The 23,110-nt window shown below is 39.4% G+C and overlaps 1 protein-coding gene across 1 annotated transcript; it reads right to left on the reverse strand.

The window, feature by feature from the left end:
• Positions 1 to 5,786: 5,786 nt before the first annotated feature.
• Positions 5,787 to 23,087, reverse strand: ccdc50a (coiled-coil domain containing 50a). Its single transcript, XM_007552779.2, has 12 exons — positions 22,780 to 23,087; positions 18,915 to 18,977; positions 16,454 to 16,583; positions 14,539 to 14,629; positions 14,040 to 14,145; positions 10,479 to 11,351; positions 9,721 to 9,869; positions 9,484 to 9,531; positions 9,026 to 9,163; positions 8,171 to 8,253; positions 7,972 to 8,081; positions 5,787 to 7,763 (listed from the first exon to the last, which is right to left on the reverse strand). Exons 1-12 carry the CDS (start codon positions 22,832 to 22,834, stop codon positions 7,744 to 7,746), a joined length of 1,866 nt encoding a protein of 621 aa, XP_007552841.1. The 5' UTR covers positions 22,835 to 23,087; the 3' UTR covers positions 5,787 to 7,743.
• Positions 23,088 to 23,110: the final 23 nt, after the last annotated feature.

Consider the following 23,110-nt stretch of genomic DNA (forward strand, 5'->3'; position numbering starts at 1 on the left):
TAGATAGATAGATAGATATATAGATAGATAGATAGATCGATAGATAGAATCAGGAAAGATTGATTTCCGTCTGACTGCCGTTAAGCTTATTTCTCAGGAACTGTACAATCTGTCTGACCTGTCAGACAGGTGTACGTTTTTATGGCTGCATTCCATTTCTGTGCTCTGGTACATGTATGCTGTGCAGACAGTTCCTCCCTTAAAGTTTTTAGACCTTTAACGTTGTCACCGTTTGCCACATTACATCTACACATGTCACTAATGACACTTTATGGATCCATCTGGTTATCTTTTAAGGAACTGCCAGATTCTCTGTTGAGCCAGAAGAAAATTGTGTCCACAGTATGATGCTGCCATCACCATGTTTCAACGTGGGAATGATGCGTTTAGGGTGATGTACTGCATCAGTTTTAGACCAAACACCATTTTGCGTTTAGACCAGACAGCGCAGTTTTGGCCCGTCTAACCAGAGCACCTCTGCCTATATGTTTGGTTTGTTTGAGGCCTCATTATTTAAACAGAAGCTGTTTTTTTGCCACTTCAAAGGTTGAGTTTGTGAATGGTGCAACTGATACCTGTGTTGTATACAGGTTTCCCCAGCTTCCCCAAAGTTACCATGGACCCTTGGCTGTTTCTCTGGTTAATGTTTCCCTTTGACTCTTTTGGTAGGTTTGCTGTACTGCCATACTCTTTCCATTTTCAGATAAGAGAAATCCATGAAATGATATTTTATGACATAACTTTATTTGTTCTTTAATAATGTTCTCCAGCAAACCTTTGAGGCTTTTCTCAGAGTTACGCATACTAACTCTGAGAATAAAAGATACGTGGGTGGGACTCTGTTCATTAATTAGTTGAAACTCGAGCGAACCAGTTGCACCACATTTTATTCAGGGGTATCACCTCAAAGGAGGCATTTTATTTTTACTTGTAGATTTGTATCAATAATAAAAGTGTAACTACATTCCTATCTTTCCACTTTGCCATTAAGCACTGCAGTAGTATCTTATTAACTACACCACAGTTGGGGGTGATGTGGTGGCGCAGGGGTCAACCCACGTTAGTCCTCAATGCTGCTGTTGCTGCATGTCTTCCCTCTCTCTCATTACCCTACTTTCAAATAAAGGCCACTAGTACCAAAAAAATAAAAAATAAATCTACACCAGTGTTTCTGTTTATGATGCAACAAAAGTAGTGAAAATGTAAGGAGTTTGAACATCTTTGCAAAGCAGTTTATACTGGAGTAAATCCGATAAACTGCTTTTAATTTCAGTAATATTATTCCACACAGCAGGGTAGTCATCTCATTATTTCTAATCTTACTCTCAGCTGTTTAAGAGAATAAACTGATTTAAAGGATAAAACTAAAACAACTGCTTGCCATTCTCTGTAACATAAACAGTACGGTTTCTTAAGATTTGAAGTGCTTTGTCATGCTGCTGATGTTCCGGTCAGATTTGTTGGAAAATATGCAGGCGTGTGTGTTTAGATTTTATTGTGGTGTTAGCGTTCAACATATGTTTTATTGTTTGTAGTGTGTTTAGTTGTGGTAGCAGCTTTGTTAAGACAATATCCAAGACAAGTTTCCCCTTTGAAGATGATAAAGTTTACATCTATTTAAAGCGGTTGGTGGAAACGTGGTAAAACATGCAGATCTAGTGGTGTTTCATAACTTCAATTTGTAGCTCAGATACTCGTAAAAACATAAAGCCAACATTACTCCTTATATTTTTGTACTTGATGGAATTAATCATGTTGTAATGCATGTCTCTTCTGACTGGTTGCCTCCAACTACCGGCCTCTCCAGCAGACTAACATCCTAAAATAATTTGATTCCTTGTCACTTTGTGCATGCCTAAACACAGCTCCAGTGAATTGCCTTGGCATGTATAGGAGCGATGACTCCCAGTGTTTGTTGGGGCTGGCTGCCACTCCAAACCAGTCCGATGTCATTCCTGCATCAGGCACAGCTCTGACTGCCTCAAGGCCAAACGGCTGGGAGATTTTCTGTCGGCTCACTTTCAGGTCGTCACACACATCAGCAGTCAGGATGGGCTTCACAACGTCTGTAGATCAGTTTCAGCCTGAAAAACCTACCGAAGTTCGAGGAAAACAAAGCAAAAAATTTCGCCGGTAATTGGAGGAAAATAAACACTTTAAGCTGAGAAAATACACAGTGGATGATCAAATGTGTGTTGTGAATACAGTGCCTAGAAGAATGATTTCCACTCTTGCAGGTTTCTTCTGTTTTTGCTATATTTTTTTTGGCAAATTTTACTTTCAGGTAGAGATGAAAATGAGATTTTTAAATGACTGTTTTACTTATTAGCCCTATCTTAAACCTGGCCCTATGTTAAAAAGTAATTGGACCATCTCATATCTGATATCTGGTTGGGCCACCCTGAACAGAAACAACTGACATCCGGCATTTCTGATAACTGGTGACGAATCTATTACAGAATTTTGGCAAGTTTTGGCAGAAATGTTCCAACTGTCTGGTTTTGAGATTTTTTTTTGTTTATTTTTAATTAAACCTTTATTTAATAATATAAAGAAAAACTCCATTGTGATTGAGAATTTTTTTCACAATGTTGATCTGACCAATAAAGCACAAGACCAATTGACAACTATCACATGATGAAGTACAGTAGTATCACAATACTAATTTTAAAATGTAAGAGCATGTTTAACATAAACAGCCTGTTATTGTTATGCCTGCTTATCTATTATTTCAGTATTTACTCCAGCTTTCTGCAGCCTGACCGGTTTTAAAGTCAGATTAGATCATCTCACTCTGATTTGGATCTGCACTTTAGCCAAGACAAATCCAAAACTCTCATCTCCCTGTATGATCCAACACCACATACAGAAATACTATTGTAGCATTTCTGACGAATGAAGATATTTCTAAACAATAACAGTATTTAGAAGGGACAACAATTTGGGTAAGCCCTATTTTCATACAAAAAATGGATAAAAACTTTAAGAGTTTACATCTACCCGTCAGTCTACTGTAATTTGAAACTTGAACAAGCAAAGCACCAAGACTGGCTGTGGCTGTTGGACCCACATCCTCCTAAAGCCGGTCTTGACAAGGTACCTGCTATGGTATTTGGTTCAGCTCTTTCCAAAACATTCTGGACGTGTCACTGGATAGAGACAAAGCTTAAAGCTCTTAAGCAAAACACTTTTTATTTAAAGTTTTGGTCTTGCTAATTGACTCTTATTATGTCAAAGTAAATTTTGACAATGAAGGTGCTCAGATTATGTCTTTACTTCAAACACGTTAGTCTAATGTATTTAATGCAATGACTGAAGTGAGTTTTCAAATGTAATTGCACATTTTAAGTCGTTGTGGTGTCCAATTGTCTCTTTTTGACAAAAGCAGAGTGTGGTTTTGCTCTGCAGAGGGCTGGATCACATCTGACATAATAGTTCCCCGACTCCCTCCACCGGTTTTTCCTGAAGATGCGCCCCAGGCATTATCAGAGCGAGAAGAAGGAAATAAACCAACAGAAGTCAACATCAGTAATAAAGCCTTTTTTCATTTTACGCAGTCACATGAAAAACATTTGACAAGGAGGAAGACTGTCAAGGCTTCATTCTCTCTCTCTCTTTCTTTTATACAATGAAGGACTTTCATTTTGATATTTAGACAGAAACCTGTGAGGTAGGTAATTAGCAGTTCAACCCCCTCCAGCTTCTCTCCCTCCCTCTCCAAACAGTGGGTGTGTCTTCGTGTCTGAACACGGCGTGCTGCAGTTGACAGACGGCTGTACTCACATTTCTACCTGCCAGGTGAGACACGGAAAAATGGCCTGTCCTCGCTGCTTATTGCGCTCACCTTTCTTCAGTACCTTAAACCATCAGATGATTCCCAACCAGGTCAGGTGAGCTGATTTACCTCTGGATTTTATTTCTCTTCATCACCGTTAAGGTCGCTCAGTTTGCAAAGGAGAACACCTGCTGCACCTGATTTATTGTTGTAGTATACGAAGACGAGTTTGAGCTTGAATAAATATTTGTTTGAATATCTTCTGCTATTTGTTTTAGTGACAGCAAGGAAAAGGACGATCAGACACACTCTCATGCACACACTGTTAAACCAAAATCCCCTTTTTTTGTGTGTTCTCTTCAACAGGATTCTTTCACAGCAGTTCAGTTGCCCGCACAGCTGGAAACTTTGCCTGGGAATTTCTCAGCTTTAAAATTTCAGTCATTGTTTCTGGTCGTGTGTGTGATGTGCATCCACATCTAAAAGTGGGAGAGAGATCCCCAGTGGGAGGACCGAGTGGAAACTTGTGGTGGTTTTCGACAAAATCAGCTCAGATTATGTGTAATCTGCCTGGTTGCTGTTGGGTTTTATTTAGTAAACCTCTGGAAGCTTCAGAGCAGCAGCCACATGGCAGTAGGCCTCATCCTCTCGTCATAGGTCTACAACCCTAAAAATCCAGTGTGCATTTCGGATGTTCTCATTAAAACTACAAGACATCCAGCAGTGAAGCTGAAGTCCTGTCTGATCTCAGCGGCGGCAAAACACTTTTTGTTGAGAGATGTTAAACCTGCAACAGTTCAGTTGACGCATCCCACAGGAGGGCACGGCAGTGGTGTTACCACATGCACACAAACCTCCAGTAATGTCAGGTATGTTGGTGGACCAGCTCCACTTATCCGTTCTCACATGATGGGCGTCAACTCTGTACTTTCCTTGAGCAGTGGCTCAATTTAATTAAAATTCTGACAGAGGTGAGAAGGGGAAAAAAAAAACAAAAAAAACACTTCCAGCAAATGATAGCAGCTCATACAAGGAAATAGCTGAGCGCATTTGCACATATTTCCATCCTGTTTGGAGGGATGCATCCAGGACAGAAGTGTTTTTCTTTTCTGCTTTATTAAGAAGGCTCTTACTAGTGCAAATGTTATTTGCACTAATACAAACAACATTGTTTTGTTTTACAATCGTTTTCTGTAATTGTCGAAATAAACTCACCGTCATTAATGTCTGGGCTTTACTCATTTCAGTGCATAGCAAACCCCTTTGAGCTCCGCACACTAGCAGATTCCTGCGCAACGTGAAGCTGGTAGACCAGTAGCAGTCAGAACAGTGTGTGTGTGTGTATCCACACTTAGCTTTGTCCACAGTGTCAGTACAGATTGCAAATGGTGTCGTAGTTTTGTGTGAAGCTGAAAACACACAACCTGCACAATAACTACCATCTAAAAGTGAGTAAAAGAAATGATCTCAAAATCAAAGAAAGCAAGACGTCATTTGCAATTTTTCAGGAAAGCTTTGGAAAGGATAGTTCTGAAAAAATGTAATTAGTTTCACTAAAGGGAAGTTTAGGATCACAGTTTGAGAAGCACAGTCTTAAAAAAAGACTAATGGTTAGAGTTGCAACTATTACCTGTACCCATTATGGTGATATGTAGTAAATAAATTTGAAGAAAAACAAAACAAAACAAAATTGCCTTGTTTACAGTAGTTTCCTACTGCAAGAGAATTGTGATCACAACTGCTGGTCGAAAAACACAAACATCTCAAATGCATCGACTGAAAGCATGCACCAAAAAGCTAAGACCTTTGGCAAGCATTGTAAATTAAAATGGTATGTCTAAACCTAAAATAATCTAAACGATTTCAAACATTTGTTGAATATTTGGATCTTATCTCAAGTCCTTCAAGTTAATAGTAATCAGAGAATATTGACATGCGTCATATTTTTCCTAGAGCAAAGACTTATAATCTTGGGGTTCTTATGATCAATAAACACAAGGACTCAAAGTAATCAGTTAAATCACTTTTTAATCCCCAATGATTGAGGCGCCCACAAGGTGGCGCTCTCTTCAAATAATACATTAGAAGTCCCATTTATAAAGGAAATGGACACTCTGCTACAGCTTTACAATTTCTCAATCATTTTAAGTCCCTGAAAAGTAATAACATATGGCACACATCTCATTCAGTCAACAGTTAACACAAAGTTCAATTTGACAGCTTCACGTTTGTTTCCAGCAACTCAAACGGCTCATATTTGGGTTTAAAACAAACAAACAAAAACTCCACATTTCTGCCTGCAGCAGGAAAACTCATTTTGGAAGCCAGTTTTCTATTTCAGTAACGTTTATGACAACATAGGAGTTCAGAAGCAGCACTGAGTATTCAAAAAAAATTAAACAGGTTGCCAATAATTAATTTTAAACTTAAAAGAATAAATGTGCTCTTCGTTTGTTTCCTTTACTAAAAAAACAAGCACAAAAAACAAAAAAATCAAACAAAAAAACAACAGAAAATAGTAAATTTTTCAGCAGGACTTCTCTTCATTATGATGAACTTGTGCTGTGCTGTGTAATTGTTATCTTAATTCTGAACAGGAAGGGATGTCTGCCTTTGAACCAAAGACAAAAACCTGGAAGTGACGTCAGGAAAAGCTTGAGCATGAGAAAACAATGGCAGGAAAGTCAAAATTCTGTATAAAAATAAATAGAAAGGTCCCTTTGTGAACATATATAACTGGTACAGCACAAAAATCAAAAGTAATCTAGAATATTACACAATCATTTCACATATTGACAGCACATCAGAATAAAAAAAAAAAAAAAGAAAACCAAACATACCACCTGTATGTGGTAAGCACACATACTTGCTTACCACAAGCAAGTGTGGCAAGCACAATTTCAGCTTCAACAGACAAGCAACGTACATGCATCTCAGTTTCAGACTGGAGATATGAAAAAGTGGCAGAAAAGTCCTTTTATACAGAGGATATAAACAAGTAGATATTTTCTTTATTCACAGAGAACATTATTGGCTTTTTGTGGCATTAGCCCTTTCTGATTATTAAGTAAGAGCCGGATTATTTCATATACAGCTGAAATGCATGTACAGTCTCAGTAAGCATGCACAGAGAAACAGTGATTCATTTACAGTCATACTACGTTCAGCTTGAAGGTACAAAGGACAAACAATGCCTCTGAAAAGCAAGAAAGAACGGCCAGGAGCCATTTAATGGGTTGTTACTGCGCTCGCTGGAACAAAATAAAACAGAAAGCAAAGCCAGAGCTAACAGCACCGCGTTAAAGGCCTGTTTTTATTTTTCTAAAATTAAGAGCAAGAGAATAAACCCCCTAAAAGTCACGGGCTGCGTGGCACATAGAGAGAGTCTGTCTATTGAACAGCACAGATGTAAAAAGCAGCTGCCATGTTGATATACAAGACACTGTAGCAGCTGGAGCAGACCGACATGTCCCACATGAAGAAACTACATGGCTGCAGGACGTCCGCCCAGAAGAGGCGTAAAGCCTTGATGATGATGATTATGATGATGATGACGATGATGGCACAATCCAGAGTAAAACAAACGTCAGCACGCAATGACCAGAGCAAGTAAAAAGCCAGGTCCTTTAAAAACCTTAGAATCATGGGAGATTTTTGTGGCTAGACTGCTCCTTTGGCTAGTGCTGACGTCATCATTAACAAAATACAAAAAAAAAAAAAAAAAAAAAAAAAAAAAAAAATGTTGTTCCAACACTCATCGACCAACAACTCAGGTTTATGGGTTTAAAAAAGAAAGGAATACAAAAGAATCCCAAGTCTAAACACAAAGATTGTTCCAAAGCTTTTGGTGAAAGACAAGGTGAATGGTCAAAAAAAGGATAAATAAATATTTTTAAAAAAGGAAAAGACTACACAAAGAAAAAGGATGGATGGTTGACAGCATGTTTGGATAAGGTACAGATCTCGAGTCACCGCTTCTGATAGGCACCTGAAAAACAACAGATATTTATTAGGATTCTTTGTGTTGGTTGATCAGGCCACTTCTCTGTGCATTTTCTTTCTACTGCTTATTTTGAAAAAAATGTAACATAAATAAAACAAGGACTTACTGACGAATCAAAAAAAATAAATAAATAAATAAATAAATAAATTTCCCGTGTGAAAATTTCTGATTATTTAAGAATACTACGAAGTACCTCTATAAGCGGCTTCTGGTCTTTGTGGAGGGCGAGAGGCAGCATGGTGGTCCGAGTAGACGTACACCGAGCTAACGTTCTCATAATCATGAGTACGAGGCTGAGGAGGCCTGAGACAACAGAGACACATCAGTCCTCTGACACAAACAGAATCTGATTTACTGGAGTAAAACTACTGGTTGTTAAATGGGCTTTGTACCGGACAGGTCTGTTGTTGTTTCTCTGTCTGTGATATTCATACTCCTCTCTCGTTCTGGGCCAGGCAGCTTCCTCCGAACTTGACTGAGTGGATAAATAAATAAGTCAATAAATTAATAAGTCTCTAAAAAAAAAAGTACATAAACGAAACAACAATCCACTAGGCAAGTCAAACAAATAGGATAATTAAAAAGTCAGTTGTATAAGTAAATAAGTCAGTAAGTAAATGTAAACAAGGCAACACATGAATACAAGTCATTTTGATTCAGGTAGTAAAAATGTAAAGAATAAAATAAAATAAAATTGGCAAGTCAATAAAAAAAAAAAACAACAAAATAGATTAATAAGTACACAAATAATTAATAAAAATCAGTAAACTCTCCCCTCCATCAATACACACATTTATACAAATTTACAGATAAATAATTATGCAATAAAATAATATTAGTTAATAATAAGTTGGTAAGAAATAATTGGTCGTAGTGGTTCAATGGAGTTGGATCTGTACAAAAGAAAACTGAAACATCCTTTCTTTTTAATCGTCAAGTCAACAAGTGATTGTCGTTATGTGATCGTCCAATGCTGCAGTCAACGACTCTGCTGGGTTTCCATAAATACAAACTTTTTAAACAACTTTCAATAATTAATAAAACGGAGTACTGTTCAACAACTAGGATTAACTGGAATGCATGTATGAATAAATTGAAACTATTTTTTGTAAAGTGCCTTGCAGCAACATTTGTTGTGAATTGGTGACACATAAATAAAATGAACTGAACTGAATTAAAGTCCGTCATGTTGTGAAGCGGCACTGTACAACTAAACAGAAGTGGTTGGTGTGGTCACTGGGAGATACCTTGTAGTTTCCCTCTGGTCGTTTTCTCTCCATGGCCATCTTCTCCATGGCCATCCTCTCTCGTTCCTTCTCTTTCTCACGTTCTCGGTTCTTTCTGTACTCCTTCTTCTCCTTTTCCATCAAGGATCGAGCAATTTCCTGTCAGATAGACAAAACATAACGATAGCAAAAGAACGACAAGGATCCATGTCCAAAAGGATTTCATGTGCATTCAGCTGAAATAATGTTCTCACCTTAAAAAAATCTAAAAATGAGGAGACTAATTACCGTAGCAGGACTTTAATTACTGAAATATTTGTCTTTAAATAATGACAAATATTTGTCTTTAAATAATGAATGGCTTAAGCATGAATTTAAAACTCAGGTTTGTCTGTGAATTAGTCGGAGTTCACTAAACTGAGGACAAAAACAAAAAAATATATCAAAAAGATGAAAAACAAGACCTTATAAAAACTTGCCTCATCTTTTGCCACCTGAGCTGCACGCTCCTGCATGTTGCTCATTCGCTGAAACAAGAAACATTTGAAAACTTGCATTAGGATAAAAATAAATGAGGGAAAAAAAGGGAAGAAAAGGGGAAAAAAAGAGAAAAAAAGCATCCCAGACTTGGGATTACAATTACAGGTTGTGCCTGCCGTTTGTGGCAAGGCGAGTTTATTTGTAGCGCATTTAAGCAACAAGACAATTCAACTCACCTTGAGTTCCTCCTCCTGAAGTCTTCTTGCGACTTCCATGTCCTTCAGCTCTTGCTCCCGAAGGTCAAGGTTTGTCAACCCCTTTGTGGCTTCGGTCAACCCGTACTCGGTTTCTGGGATAATTGAGCCACTTCCTTTGTCAACATGGCCTGTAGGAGCAACGGAGTTATGAGCAAACCCATTGGTCTGTGCCAGAACCCTAGGAAACCAAGAACCAGTGAGAATACTACTGCTTGTTTCTTCACAATCAATGAAGAGTGATTGGAGATGCTTCTTGTGATTATATAGAGAGAGGTTTATCTAATTATGGAAATATGTTTTCTGATTTACTGATTACAAGATATCGAATTGGTGAGAAGCTATTGGTATGTTGTCATGAGGCATTTTTCAAAGGGCTGCAGTCCATCTTTACTGGCGTGCATCATGTTTTGTTTAGTAGTTTCTCCTAATTTGGTTAATATTACATCCAGCTGAGCAGCCCTGAAGCCCGTTGTTAATGCCAAACCGTTCCAGTTCATGAAACCTGCAGAACATGAATAACACCCAGACTCAACATCACAAACCAGGAAACAATGGCAGAAAGAGAAAATCCCACAACATGGAAGCAAAGAGAAACATCTAAACCATCATCATCGTTCTGATCAGAGCCATTAGTGATTAGTCTGTTAGATCGACCCACCACCGGAGATTTTCAAAGCGGAAAGCAAGGACAGCAACCACACAAAGAGCCGACAGGCCCAGAGGGGCTCCGGTGGTACCTGTCTCTCTGCTGGGGTGGCTGTGACTGCGCTCCCTTCCAGGAGACTCAACCTGCATGAGGTCCCGGATCTCCCTGGCTCCTCCTCGAGCCTCGCCGTTTGCAAACACGTCAAACACTTCGACGGGGCTGGAGTGGATGCGCTGCTGGCTTCTGGCCTTCCTCCCACCATCATCCTCTTCCTCCTCCCAGGAGCCCCTCTGGTCTCTTGGCCTGTCCCTGCTGTATCCTGACTCCAAAGAGTCCATATCGAGTCCTCGGTCCCTGCTCCTGGCTCGTTGTCTGTCCTTTTGTCTGTGTCTGTCTCCGTCTCTCGGTCCGTCATCGCTTGGTATTCTGTCTCTGGATTTTTCCCGTTCTCTTCTCTGCCTGGCATCCTGCTCCTTTACTCTTGTGTACTCCTCCATACGTCTCTCTGTTTTATAGTCCCTGTCCCTATCATGTCTCTGCCTGTCTTTCTCCCTGTCCTTGTCTCTTTCTACAGTAGTATGTGGAGGCGGCGGTCTGGCTGGTTTTTCCTTCCTCCTCATCACTCCATCTACTTCCATTTGCCCCTGCTCCCTGGCTCTGCCAGTGTATGAAGGCTCAAACTCTGGGTACCTGTCCCCATGCTTGCCTCTAGATGGCAGCAGGTGCTCTGGATACGGATCTGCGAGCTTGCTACGGCCTCGCTCTGCCTCCACGGGCTCCGGGTATCTGGAGTGACCACGAAGTGCCGCAGAGTCCTGCTTTGGGTACCGGCTCCTTTTAGCCTCGGCAGAATAATAATCTGGAGAGTGTTTTCTGTTTGAGCGCGAAGGAGAGTACGAACCATGTAGGTCTGGAGATCGAGACGTCTGACGGCTTCGTTTGTCCACGTCGGCGGATCTCGGCTCTGATGAAGGACGGGGAGCGGGGGGACGAATGGTGAGAAAAAAACAAAAAGGAAGCTATGAGCCAAGGCTGCTGTTAAGCATGCAGGTAAACGCAACACCTGTGAGGAGACGGATGGTCAAGGCACAGAGAGCATGCTATGGACGTAGGTGTTAGATGCTCGCAAAATGCCCAGAACTGTTTGCTTCGTGTTTCGAAGTTAGTGTGTGTATTCAAGAAAATAAAAATATTAGTTACGTATTCAAATAGTGCTCTCATAATACTGTGCAGCTCATTTCCTGTTCACGCTACAAGAAATCTGGAATTATTACAACAACAAACGTTCAGGACAACACCTCGGATCAGAGTTAGAAAAACACCTCAATGAAAACCAGTCTGCTGGCTGTTGGCATGTGACAGACGAAGCAAGTGGAGATGAAAAAAGCTCAGATGAGAGTCATTGCAAAGGAATTCCTGTTATCTAACAGCCTGCTCAAATCACATAGACTTAGTTGTCTAAACGGAAAAAAAAAAGAGGGCGGAACAGAAATCACTGGTGCCTGGTCAAAGGTGATGAAACGAGTTTTAAATTTTATTCTTTTCTGTTTGGATTTTAAAAACGTCTGCTCCATACTCCATTTTCCTCAGCCAGTGTCAGGTGGAGACCTCCGTGCCGGAAACTAGCTGGTCACCGAGATTATCAAATACAGCAAAGAGCCTCTCATTTCCTGTGAGGAAATAAGAAACAAACTGGTTTCGCACGAGTGCTAATATGAGGTACCGTTTTGAGAGAAAATGTTCCCAAATGAACCCTGGCCTATGTGAAAAAGTAATCTGTCTGCGTTCATGCATCTGCAGCACCTGGGAATGAATGTTTTACATCACTATTAAGAATATCGGCTCACTCTTCTTACCAGAATAGTTTCAATTCATCCGTAAACAGCATTTCAATTAGATTTAAGTTTGAACTTTAACTAGGCCACTCCAAAACCTTAATTCTGTTTGAGTCATTCAGAAGTGGGCTTGTTTGTGTGTTTGATCATTTTACATCTTTGTATCTCAAGTGCACTTACGCTTAAAGCTGCAGTACGTAACTCTTATTAAATAAAATGATTCATTTTTTTTATTTTTACATATTTGCTAAAACTATCACTTTGTATGGTAGTATGAGACAGAATGTTGAAAAAAAAATAGATAAAAAAAAATAAAATAGAGTTCCTTGTGGTCCTACTGCCATCTGCAGAAATACACTCACTTTATCACTGCCTGATATCAAAAAGTAAAGAGCTGAAATATTCAACTGTGACACAAGTTGAACATTTCTAATGGAAATCTAACATGCAGAGCACCGCTGCAGTCGAGAACGATTCGTATACCAACACATTTACGCAAAGCTACAATCCTGTAACCTGCAAGTTTCTTACTGACGTCTTTCCCACAGTGGTTGAGATGCAGAGTAAACAAAAGAGCAACTGCAGCCGCCAGCAAGATCACACTTAACCTGCTATGTGAACACACAAACCTAGCAGGGAGTTCACAATGCGAGTAGTTACGTAACTTACAGGGCTGGATGGCAAACATAGCGCTGCTGCCACAAAAATTATAACGAGAGCCAGTAAGAGCGGCGGCAACCGTCACAAGGAGCTCAGGCTACACGATGGACAACATGGATGGAAGGAGGCAGAAAGACCGACGGCAGCAGACACTTGCCCAGTCCTGTTTATGTCAACAAAGGGGCCAGTGTCTTTGTCTACACAAAGCCATAAGCACTCAGCAGCCACTTTGTTGAGAAGTGAGAGTCACAAATATGCCAGCTGAGGAAACCTGAGGATCAACACACTTCTTAATAAAAGAGAAACGAAACTATCTGGTAACCATTGAGATAAAAAAAAAAAGGTTTACATCTTCCCATAAAAAATCTCAATGTTCTGGAGGGGGAATGTCAGAGTCTATTTGACCTGCTAGATTCAGCCAGATGAGAGGAAAGAAAGGAGGAGAAAGAAAGAAAGAAACCACACCTAAATTCCCACCCCCCACCGAAAAACTTCAAGGCCGTGCTCAGACCTTGACGCTGCATGCTTAAAATGGGAAGAGTTATTTTCTACAAAGAAATCTTCATTTTGAAAACTGGAAATGATGTTCATTAAAATCCGTCAGCACGGGGTGAAATTTACAAAGCGCAAAAAAGAAAATGACTTTTTATGCAATCAAAAAAAATACGGTGCTACAGTAATATGAGTCATACATATTAGTGGGATGGGAATGAAAAACAACGTGCGACACACAAAGATGCTCGCCACCATATCAGAGACGTGTGACTAAAAGCTAAAACTTATGTTTCTGAGGTGTAAAAATCACTTAAGGATTCATGGGGTGTTGAATTCCTTAATCACCAACACTTCTGCTCATTTATAATTAGACAAAGCACATTAAAGCTGCAATTCAAGCACACTAAAAATCCCTTTACATCAGCGGCTGCACTCCGTTCTCCCACGAGTCTAATTCTAGATCTTTCCCTCCAGTCAGCAGCAGCAATCTTAAGGACCCCGATGAATCAAAGGCAAATCCTCTCACGTTTTCAGCAATGGAAGGAAACAGTCGTCATGAAGAAAAAAAAAAAGCATCTTTACCCCTGTAGTCCCACATGAGCTCATACAGGCATCAAAAGGAAACAGCAAGACATCAACATGAGCTGCGGTGAGCTCCCCACCTCCGTGATCCTCAAAGTAATCCTCCTCATATTTTGCTTCCATCTGTTTCTGTCTCCTCCTTTCCTCTTTCATCATCTCCTTCTCATACAGCTTTCGAGCGATGGCCTGCAAAAAAACAGACCAAAGTGAACAGAAAACTGGATAATCTGTAACAAATGTGTTGGATCTGAAACAATGGGGGTAAGCAAATCATCACTCCATATTTTACAAGTATCAAAATGAGGAACAGTGTTGTTGATGGTCTTTTAGATTTACAGACACTTTCATGGACAGTGGATGAATCGACTAGAGTCGAACAATTTATGCCAGTTGTTTAGGAAAGCTTATTTAAAGATTTTATTTTACTAAACGGTGAGATGACAAGAAAAAGGGTGAAGAAGGAGAGGGAAGTCATGCCGCAAATGGCCCAAGCCCGGGAACCAAACCCAGAGCAACAGCGCCGATGACTGAAACCTTTGCACATTTTAAACATTGTCTCTGAGAGTTTGTGTTTCTTACGGCATCCTTCTCTTCCTGCTGTCGCTGCTGCTCCGCCTGTCGGACTAGTTCTTCCTGAATCTCCTGTGCGATCTCCACGTCCTGTCGCTCGCTGGGATTCCCGAAGAGTCGGTGAGTCAAAACAAGAAAGAGAAAGGTTAGGATACGAGCAAGGTTGCTATGGTCAGTTTAAATATTTCAAGTGAACATCAAAACGCATTTTTCTTTTTTTTTTTGTTTGTTTTTATTCAGATATGTATAATCCATCCATACAATACAGCAAAGAATTTCTGTGTGTTTTATTTTTTTTTTCCTTATAAAAGCTTTGATGTCTGAGATTCAGAATTTCTATAATTATTCAGCTAATAAGCACTGAAATGCTTCTGAATATTATTAATAAAATACTTCAAAGCAATCCTTGGGTGTAAAGTGTAATCTGGAGAATAACCAGAGATGTTGGAGGAGTTTTTGGCAGGAGCTTCTCTGTGACGTTGGTCTCAGAAGGCTGCCTTGGCTCGCTCCTCTGCAAACATGTAGGCAACACCATCTGACTGGAAAGCTGTCACTTAAGGGCAGACACCACAGATTCTCTACCCTGCGCTGAACCTGTAACCAATCTGAATGCTAATGCAGAACGAGTTGAGCTCAATAAACAGGAGGGTAAAAAAAAAAAAAAAACATTAGCATCTTAATATAAAGTAACCAGGTGTCTGATTTTGGCGTTAGTCTGCGAATGCCTGCTTGGAGGCCTACGAGTGGGAGTGCATGATGTGGCAGTAAACAACACGTCGCAGGATCAGTGCTCTCTCTACTGGAACAGTCCATGCAGGTTTGAAACAGCACTTCATACGCTGACATCACCGAGTCAACAGTGTCACCGTGATTGTACAAATTGAAACTTTGCGGAAAGAATTTTCAAATTACGTTTCGAAACTCGTCCAGCAGATGTCATCACAAATTTGATTGTCTTCTTACTACTAAAGACTGTGGCACTGAACTCAGAATCTAGCAAATTTCTAATCAATGCACACCAGTAAACAGATTTAGGTTAGATTTAAGGCAAGACTATGTTCCGTTTTATCATTAATCTGGTTTGAAGATCCTATGTGTGAAACATGTAAACACACGGAAAACAACAAAGAGCTACATTTGATGCGTCTTCTGTGTTTGCAGGCTAAGGCAAAAACGTCAACAGAGAGAACAAAACTGTAAACAATGCAGGAGCGGGTTGGGATCACTCCTTGCCCGAAAGTGCAAATAGATCCATTTTGCTTAAAAGCCTACATTTATCATGATCACAGGCCAAAGACTCGTTCTTTGGCATTTTCTTTCTATTATTTGCCTGTCAACGTCTCTCTCTTTAACTGTTTAACAGACTGACGGATGGCCCCCTCCCCGTCAATCCCACAATGCATTGGGTTGTAACATCTGTGGTAATTCTCCATTTGCCTCACTATTTTTGTTTTTATGAACACCATCAGTGTCTAAGAAAAATGTTTAAGATTTGCAATTCAAGATGATATTTGATAGTTCTGACAAAGCAAAAGGCAGATTGTGTGTGTGCATGTGTGTGTGTGTGTGTGTGCATTGTTTGGGTTTGCTGATAAGGAAGTACAAATGTGACAAAAAAAACCCACTACCACTAACTATGAGATAAAATTAACTTTTGTTTGGCAAAGATGAAGAAAAATATATTGGAGTTGATGATTTCATTGTGCAGTAATATCTAAGGCACATTTTTTATAAACAAATATGCAAAGTTTTCCCCTTTATCACCTTATAAATGCTATTCAGGAATGGGATATTCATTGTCAAAATAAGAAGTATGAGCTACAAACTTCAAAAAGCTCACAGGGTAAAAAAAAAAAGATACTTTTGCAGCTGCATCCAAATAGATACTGTAATTTATAGGCATTTTGTAATCTAAGATACCCACATGTCACTGTTCTGTTTCTGGTTCTGAATCTTGGCTATCTCGTCCTCCTCCTCCTGCAGCTTCTTGGCCACCTGCAGGTCCTTCTGCACCAGGCGGTTCTTATGGACGTTGGAAGCCAAGTGACTTTCGACTGCAGACACAAAAAGACAAGCACTGCTCTGAAGAGAACTGCGTACACACAAAGTGAAGACATGCTTCTTTACAGGTTTTCCTATCCGACGAGCTGTTGGGTTGTGAAAACCGTCTACAGAAGACAAGATGGACGCTTGGGGAAGCAGACACGTTTGGGTCTCATGTAATGGAAAAAAAAAAAAAAAAAAAAGCACAACTCGATTCATTGAGAAATGAAGGTTTGCAGCTGAGGCGTCTATCCAAGGTTACACGATGGCACACTGTGGCCGTACCAGATGATAAATCCTGCTTTGCTGACGCACTCGCTGCACTTTGCAGGCATGGAGAGCATCAGTCACTCGCTCGGCTCCGTTTCACCCAGTTATTGATGTGCTGCCAGCTTTGAGCGAACAGGACCAAATCCCATTTGGCGACTTAACAAAGAGAAGCTCCTATACGTTTTTGTCCTACGCAGCTGGGACCGAAAGAGGAAACTGAGTCATGGCTGTGCCAAAGTGATGAAGGGTCAAAGGGTTAACATTGATTTTTCTTTGAGAGGTTTTGATGACTTGAACCCTTATGGAAACTGTTTAAGGGGATAGTTGATGTCACAACAGGAGTGAGGTTTACACGTCATTCTGTCTGCCATCGATTCGTCTTTTGAAGGGAGGAGGAATGAAAACACAAACTTTAGTTTGAAAAGACCTCACTTAAATCTGAGATGAGTTAACACTTGAGCTAAGCTTTAATGAAGAGAACAAATTCCAAACGCTGACGGAGCCAGGCGGAAATTATTTCCATCTGACAACGGGATGCTTAAGTGCATGAGCAACATCTGAAATGAAAATAAAACCAGATGCTGAATAGAATTGGATGAGATGGCGACAACCAACTGTTTTAAAAAAATATATATCTTTGTACATTGAGTGGACTAGCATGTGACATTAGCCAGTCTTCGTCTTCAGGGTCAAAGGTGAAATGAAAAGATCAGTAGTGGCACAATTATGTTTAGCTGGCGATCACCGTGGATTTAAATAGGAAACACAAAATGATTCTCTCCAACACAGGCTCAGAGTTGAGTTAGGTCACATCTGGTCAGCTTTAGTGCATAATTAACTTTGTTATAGTGATATCAAGTGTCATATTGATGACACCGATAAAAAAAAAAGCCCATTGTTTAGCATGTACTGTTTTTCACCATGTAAACAGAAACTAACACCATGTTTTTTAAAAAAAAAAATAATCTGAGCAATGATGTGTGACCTTTTTAAAATCAACAAATAAGTGGCGCCAAAAAATATGTGAAGATGTTCTTTGAATCTAGACTGATTAGGGAATTTAGATTTGTCTGTCCATCTCAACAGGAAAAGCCTTTCAGCCAAACTCAGGAGGAAGCAGATCAAACCAACAAACATCAAGATAAAAAAAAGCAACTTCTAAAGAAATACATGATGTGATTTATCTAAATAAGATTAAAAAAATAAAATAAAAATCAGCAGCCAGGGAACATATCCTTCAAAATGACATGCAACTTTTTTCTTCCGTTATTATGTAATAAAAGTCCCACAAACGGAGCTAATGGAGCATATGGGGACTGACACACAAACACACCCAGTTATTACAATAAGGCAGATTCAAACCAGACCACCTTTGTCCTACAAATAAGATAAGGCTCCAAAGCAACTGCAAGCACTCTGCACCATTCGCTCAGTTAACTGTGCAGGAGAATCTGATTTTGTGTTAGTTTAATGGGGGATTCATCCACTGACGCTGCAGTTTAATTTTACATTTATTCTGCAAGTGGGGCGACAACATGGAGCACGATGAGTTTTGGAAATGCCACACTTCAAAAGAAGCTTTTATCTTTCATTCCAAAGAGATGAAGAAGGCAGCATAATAAAAAAAAAACAATAATCAGCATTTGAAGAAACTTTACAGGTATTTTTAAAGTTTTCTCTTTTTTTTATGCAGATTGGTAATTGGCCAAATAAACTTACATTCTTATTCCAATATTTGGAAAAACCTATTGCTGGTATAAAAAAAAAAAAGACAAATTTTCAACACACTTAGCAATGAGCATGCATGACAGCATGCAGTCCAAGCCTCATAAAACCCAAATGTTGCACTAGAAATAACACACACATTACCAAACGGACTGCTTCACCAGCCCAATTACATGAGTGCAGAATGCAGCTGTGTTAGAAAAAAAGCAAAGTAACTGTTCAATCATGTTTTGTGACTAAAAGCAGAAAACCAGATGATAACATGATATTGTCCATCAAGACACATTTATTCAGCATAAGAGGATTCAGAGACTGAAACAAAGCATGTCTGAACTGTGCTTTCTTACTTTCTTGTTCCTGGAGGTTGTAGGCCAGGGAGTGGTCTTCCAGCACAGCAAAGTCTTTGCATACTGAGCAGGGGAGAAAAACAGAAAAAAAAAAAAAAAAACACAATATATTAAAATCTAATTCAGTTCTTAAAATATAATTTATAATTTAAATAACTGAATGACATAACATTAAGAATGACATGTTTTTCACATCTTTACAGTGACATCCCGTTCATCTGCTAACAACAAACAGTTCATTCAGTTTGCTGATTTTTATACGAGACAAGTAAATAAAATCCAGTATGGTCTGGACAGCTTGGTAAGAACACGATTCATGAATAATTTGGAATCGATACATTTTTAGACAAAAAAAGTGTATTGTATCCCATCGGTTATAATGGACAAGTATCAGATACCAAACTCAAACGTCTCTCTGCCTGGCTCTCTAAACCTAGAGACAGAGAGATTTAAAGAGTGGCAAAAGCAAATGAGGTGGATTAGCATCGCTTGCCAACTCATTGTGTCAGCCAGGACATGATACAATCTCAGCTGCCCAGGAACTGAGCTGTTATTGTATCCAGCAACAGTCTTTGTTTAGAGATCTTTTCTGAATCATTGCGAGACAGACTGCTACAGGAGATCCTTCCTGCCCACATCATCATTCACAACAGACCTTTGAAGAAACATGATACGAGTTAAGGTCGATTTAATTTATTTATCCTTTGGGATAAATAAAACATTTCTGAACTGAACTAAATTTGCTAACAAAAAAAAAAGAAAAAAAAATCTGATTTAGGCAGCCAGAATTGCAAAGACTAATGATGGGGTTGACATCTGGGATAGTTGACTGATTCAGCTTTACATATTAAAGAAAAAAAATACACAGACGCACAGAAGAGGTTTTCCTGGAAATACCAATATCCTTCTTCATTTGACCTGCTGATTCAGCTTTTTTTTAAAGACTATGATATACAAAAGAAAAGATCTGCTGCCGGTTTCTTGATAGAGGAAGATAGTTTGAGTGTAACAAATGATGAAGATGTTATTTTTTTAAAACTGTTTATGCATCAAAACGTATTTTCTTAAGTACAATTGCTGTTAGTTGATGCTTTAATAAAACAAAGGTAATGAAATTTTTAGTTTTGATGCCTTTAATGAATTTAAGTGTGGACCTGTTGTTTAGCAAGAACACTTCACCAAGAGGAAACTCAGTCATTCTGATCTCTGACTGATTGATTAGTGCAGCTAAAGTTTTTTTTTTATTTATTTATTTTATGTTTTATATTTGAACAGAGATGCAAAGCCAAACTATGTTTCTCAGTCTTATAAATAGGGCCATCATGTTGTGTGAAGAAGAAATGAAACCATAAAACAGGAACTACCATTTGCACCAAGACCACAAAAAGGATCTCAACATTTTAGTTAAATATAATTCTGTCTCTTTTCTTCATGCTAGGCAAAAGCCAAAAAGAGCAAACAGCTATTTTACAAAGCAGCTGATTAAGGAACCAAAAACTGTTGCACAGCTCCATGTATCACTACACAACAAATGAAAACACAGAAAATATTACACAAAATCTAGATGTTTTACTATTTTAAATTGCTCAGTATAAGTTCTGTATAAGCACTACCTTGATGGCATCAAATCTGACAACAATCACTGATTATTTTCCACTGAATGCAAACCTACAGCAGCATTTGCATATCTAGTTTCAGTACAACTACTGACGGAACCAGTGTGGTTTGAGCTATCCTCCTGAAAACAATTCCGTTTGAAGAATGGGTGATTTCCACATAGAAAACACCCAGCAGTCCCTCACATCCATCTGAAGGGTTCTGAAATGAGCCCACCAGATTTTCTTTTCTCAATTTATTTTAAGATCTGGGACAAACTCGTCTCCAAATGCAGAAAGTTTCCTGCGTGGGAGAGCAAAACCGGAGGATTAAAACTGCGACTAATTGTTGATCCGGGCTGAAGTTAATTACTTTTGCCTCTGCTGGAAAAACTAAACATCACCCTTCGCCAATGCAACATTTAGCAATGGTGTCATGCTACAGGAAGTTGTTCTTGACTCTCCATCTCTCTCTTTAGTAAGGACTGCTCTGAAGCAATAAAAAAAATATCAGGCGAGAATCAGATGTAGTAGATGGCTAAACAATGACAAGAGAAGGCCATGAAATCCCCACACCGACTCCTGCCAGCCTGGAATTTGATTAACAGAACACAGACATGACCATATGCTTAATCCTCTTAACCAAAGAAGCCTAAATGTTTTGTTGCTCATTTGCCCTTACCTTAACTGCAGTTTTAAGACTAAATTAGGGTTTGTGGGACAGCTGCAAAGAGCAACACTTTGGCAAACGGTGTTTACAACACCCATCTACTAGGGACAGAAGTATTGAAGTTTACGGCTGAGGTTAAGGCTCATTTAGACACATATGGTTGGAAATCAGAGGAACATCGTATGCAGAGATTTTATAAGGCAATAGAATAAACAAACTCAACTCCTGATTAGGTTAAGTGGACACCTTCTTTAAAAGTCTCTTTTTAACACCATGTAAAGGAATAAAAGACAGTCATAAGTTACTGTTATTAGAGCTATGCTTTCCAAATAAATATTCCCCTTCCTACTATTTCTATGGCTTAAAATAATTTAATTGCCACACCATTGAACACTAATAGCCAGAATTCCATCCAGCTTTGTGAAGCGTATGGTAGAGCAGCCTTGTCTCTCTCCAATATGTTGCTGTGCACTTCCAGTCAGCTGGATGAAGGAAGTTCACTACAGCTTTATGGGAATATTTCCAATTCTTAAAAAAACACCAGCAGTCATGGGAAAAACTAAAGATGTAGCAAAAAACAACAATAAACATGATAAATATCAAGAATACAATTGTATAAACCAGCATGTCACATGATTTTAGTAGCAGCAAGAATAACTTGCTTTTCTGTATTATAAAAAAAACTTGGGTAATTTGAGTACACAACATATTAATGGTAGTATGATAATATTGTGCTGTCTTTTTTTTTCCTTTTTTTTTTTTTTTAGTAAAGGTTATTGAACCTTAATCAAGGTTGTGAAAAAAAAATCTCAGGCCAGATTCACAACTTCTCCGACTGCCCTCTGCATATTTGCCTCTGCGGACATGACTGAGCAGTAGAAACGCAGGTTTCTTCTCCCTCTGACCAGAATAACAAGCATGGTGCTGAGCAGCTGCTTCACACCGACAAGCATGGGTCGTTTAAGCACAACACGCACCCAGTGGCGATTCACAGCTGGTATCAGTAGCAATAGGAGGACACCGTTTCGCGCCTGTTTGTTATGTTTGGCAAGTGATTTAAACATATTAGAGTAAAGACAAAAATGTTCACAGCCAAAACACAACAGGGTTAGTCAATGTGTCATAACTGAGCTTGTTCTTCAGAACTCTGGCTGAGCAACATATCTAAATAATCAGACAACAACTCCATGTGATCAGCCTCGTGTCAGCTGACCAAAGAAACGCCACTGTTAGAGCCATATTCATATTCACATTTAAGAATTTTTACTTTAGCCCAATGACTGAGAAAACGCGGACACAATAATAAATGTTTCTTTCAGTCATCCTGACAGAAGGCAGATTTCCAACGGAATAAAAAAAAATGTAAAAATAAAAAAAAATATCTACGACACCTGCAGATTTGGCTAAGGATGGTGTTGTGTATATGCGAGTTCAGTATATTCAATACTGCTTGATATGCTAGCATCCGTTAGCTCTCATCACTGCCAAAGCATCTGAAAACAAACACCTGCATTTACTGGTTTAACGTTATCTCTTAGATAGTATCATCCATCCGCTAGCTAGTTTCGCATTTATTTGAGAAACTCGTTATTGGCATTACCCTCTTTCACTCCAGGTAGTTTTTTCTGGTCGATGCTAACGTTACATTCAGCCATGTCGTCTCCGGTAAGAAGTCAAAAAAACCGCTGACTTTCGAAGGTTAACGGCAGTCCGGTGATTGATCGCCTTTGCTCGTAAATCCCGGATTGATGGTCCAGGTGGTGGACTGCTGTTTTGATTAGTTTCGGTCACCACCCTCCGCCGATACGTCGCTGCTCAAGAGCTAGCGTGTCAGATTTCCGCCGAGCGTCCCTCCCTCCGTGCCTGACCATGGACGCTTCCGACACCCTGACCACCAAGCCAACGAAAGCTACTGCACTTCCGGAGTAGAT

The sequence above is a fragment of the Poecilia formosa genome, unplaced genomic scaffold, assembly GCF_000485575.1.
Source record: "Poecilia formosa unplaced genomic scaffold, Poecilia_formosa-5.1.2 Scaffold52, whole genome shotgun sequence".
In the NCBI taxonomy this organism is placed as follows: domain Eukaryota; kingdom Metazoa; phylum Chordata; class Actinopteri; order Cyprinodontiformes; family Poeciliidae; genus Poecilia; species Poecilia formosa.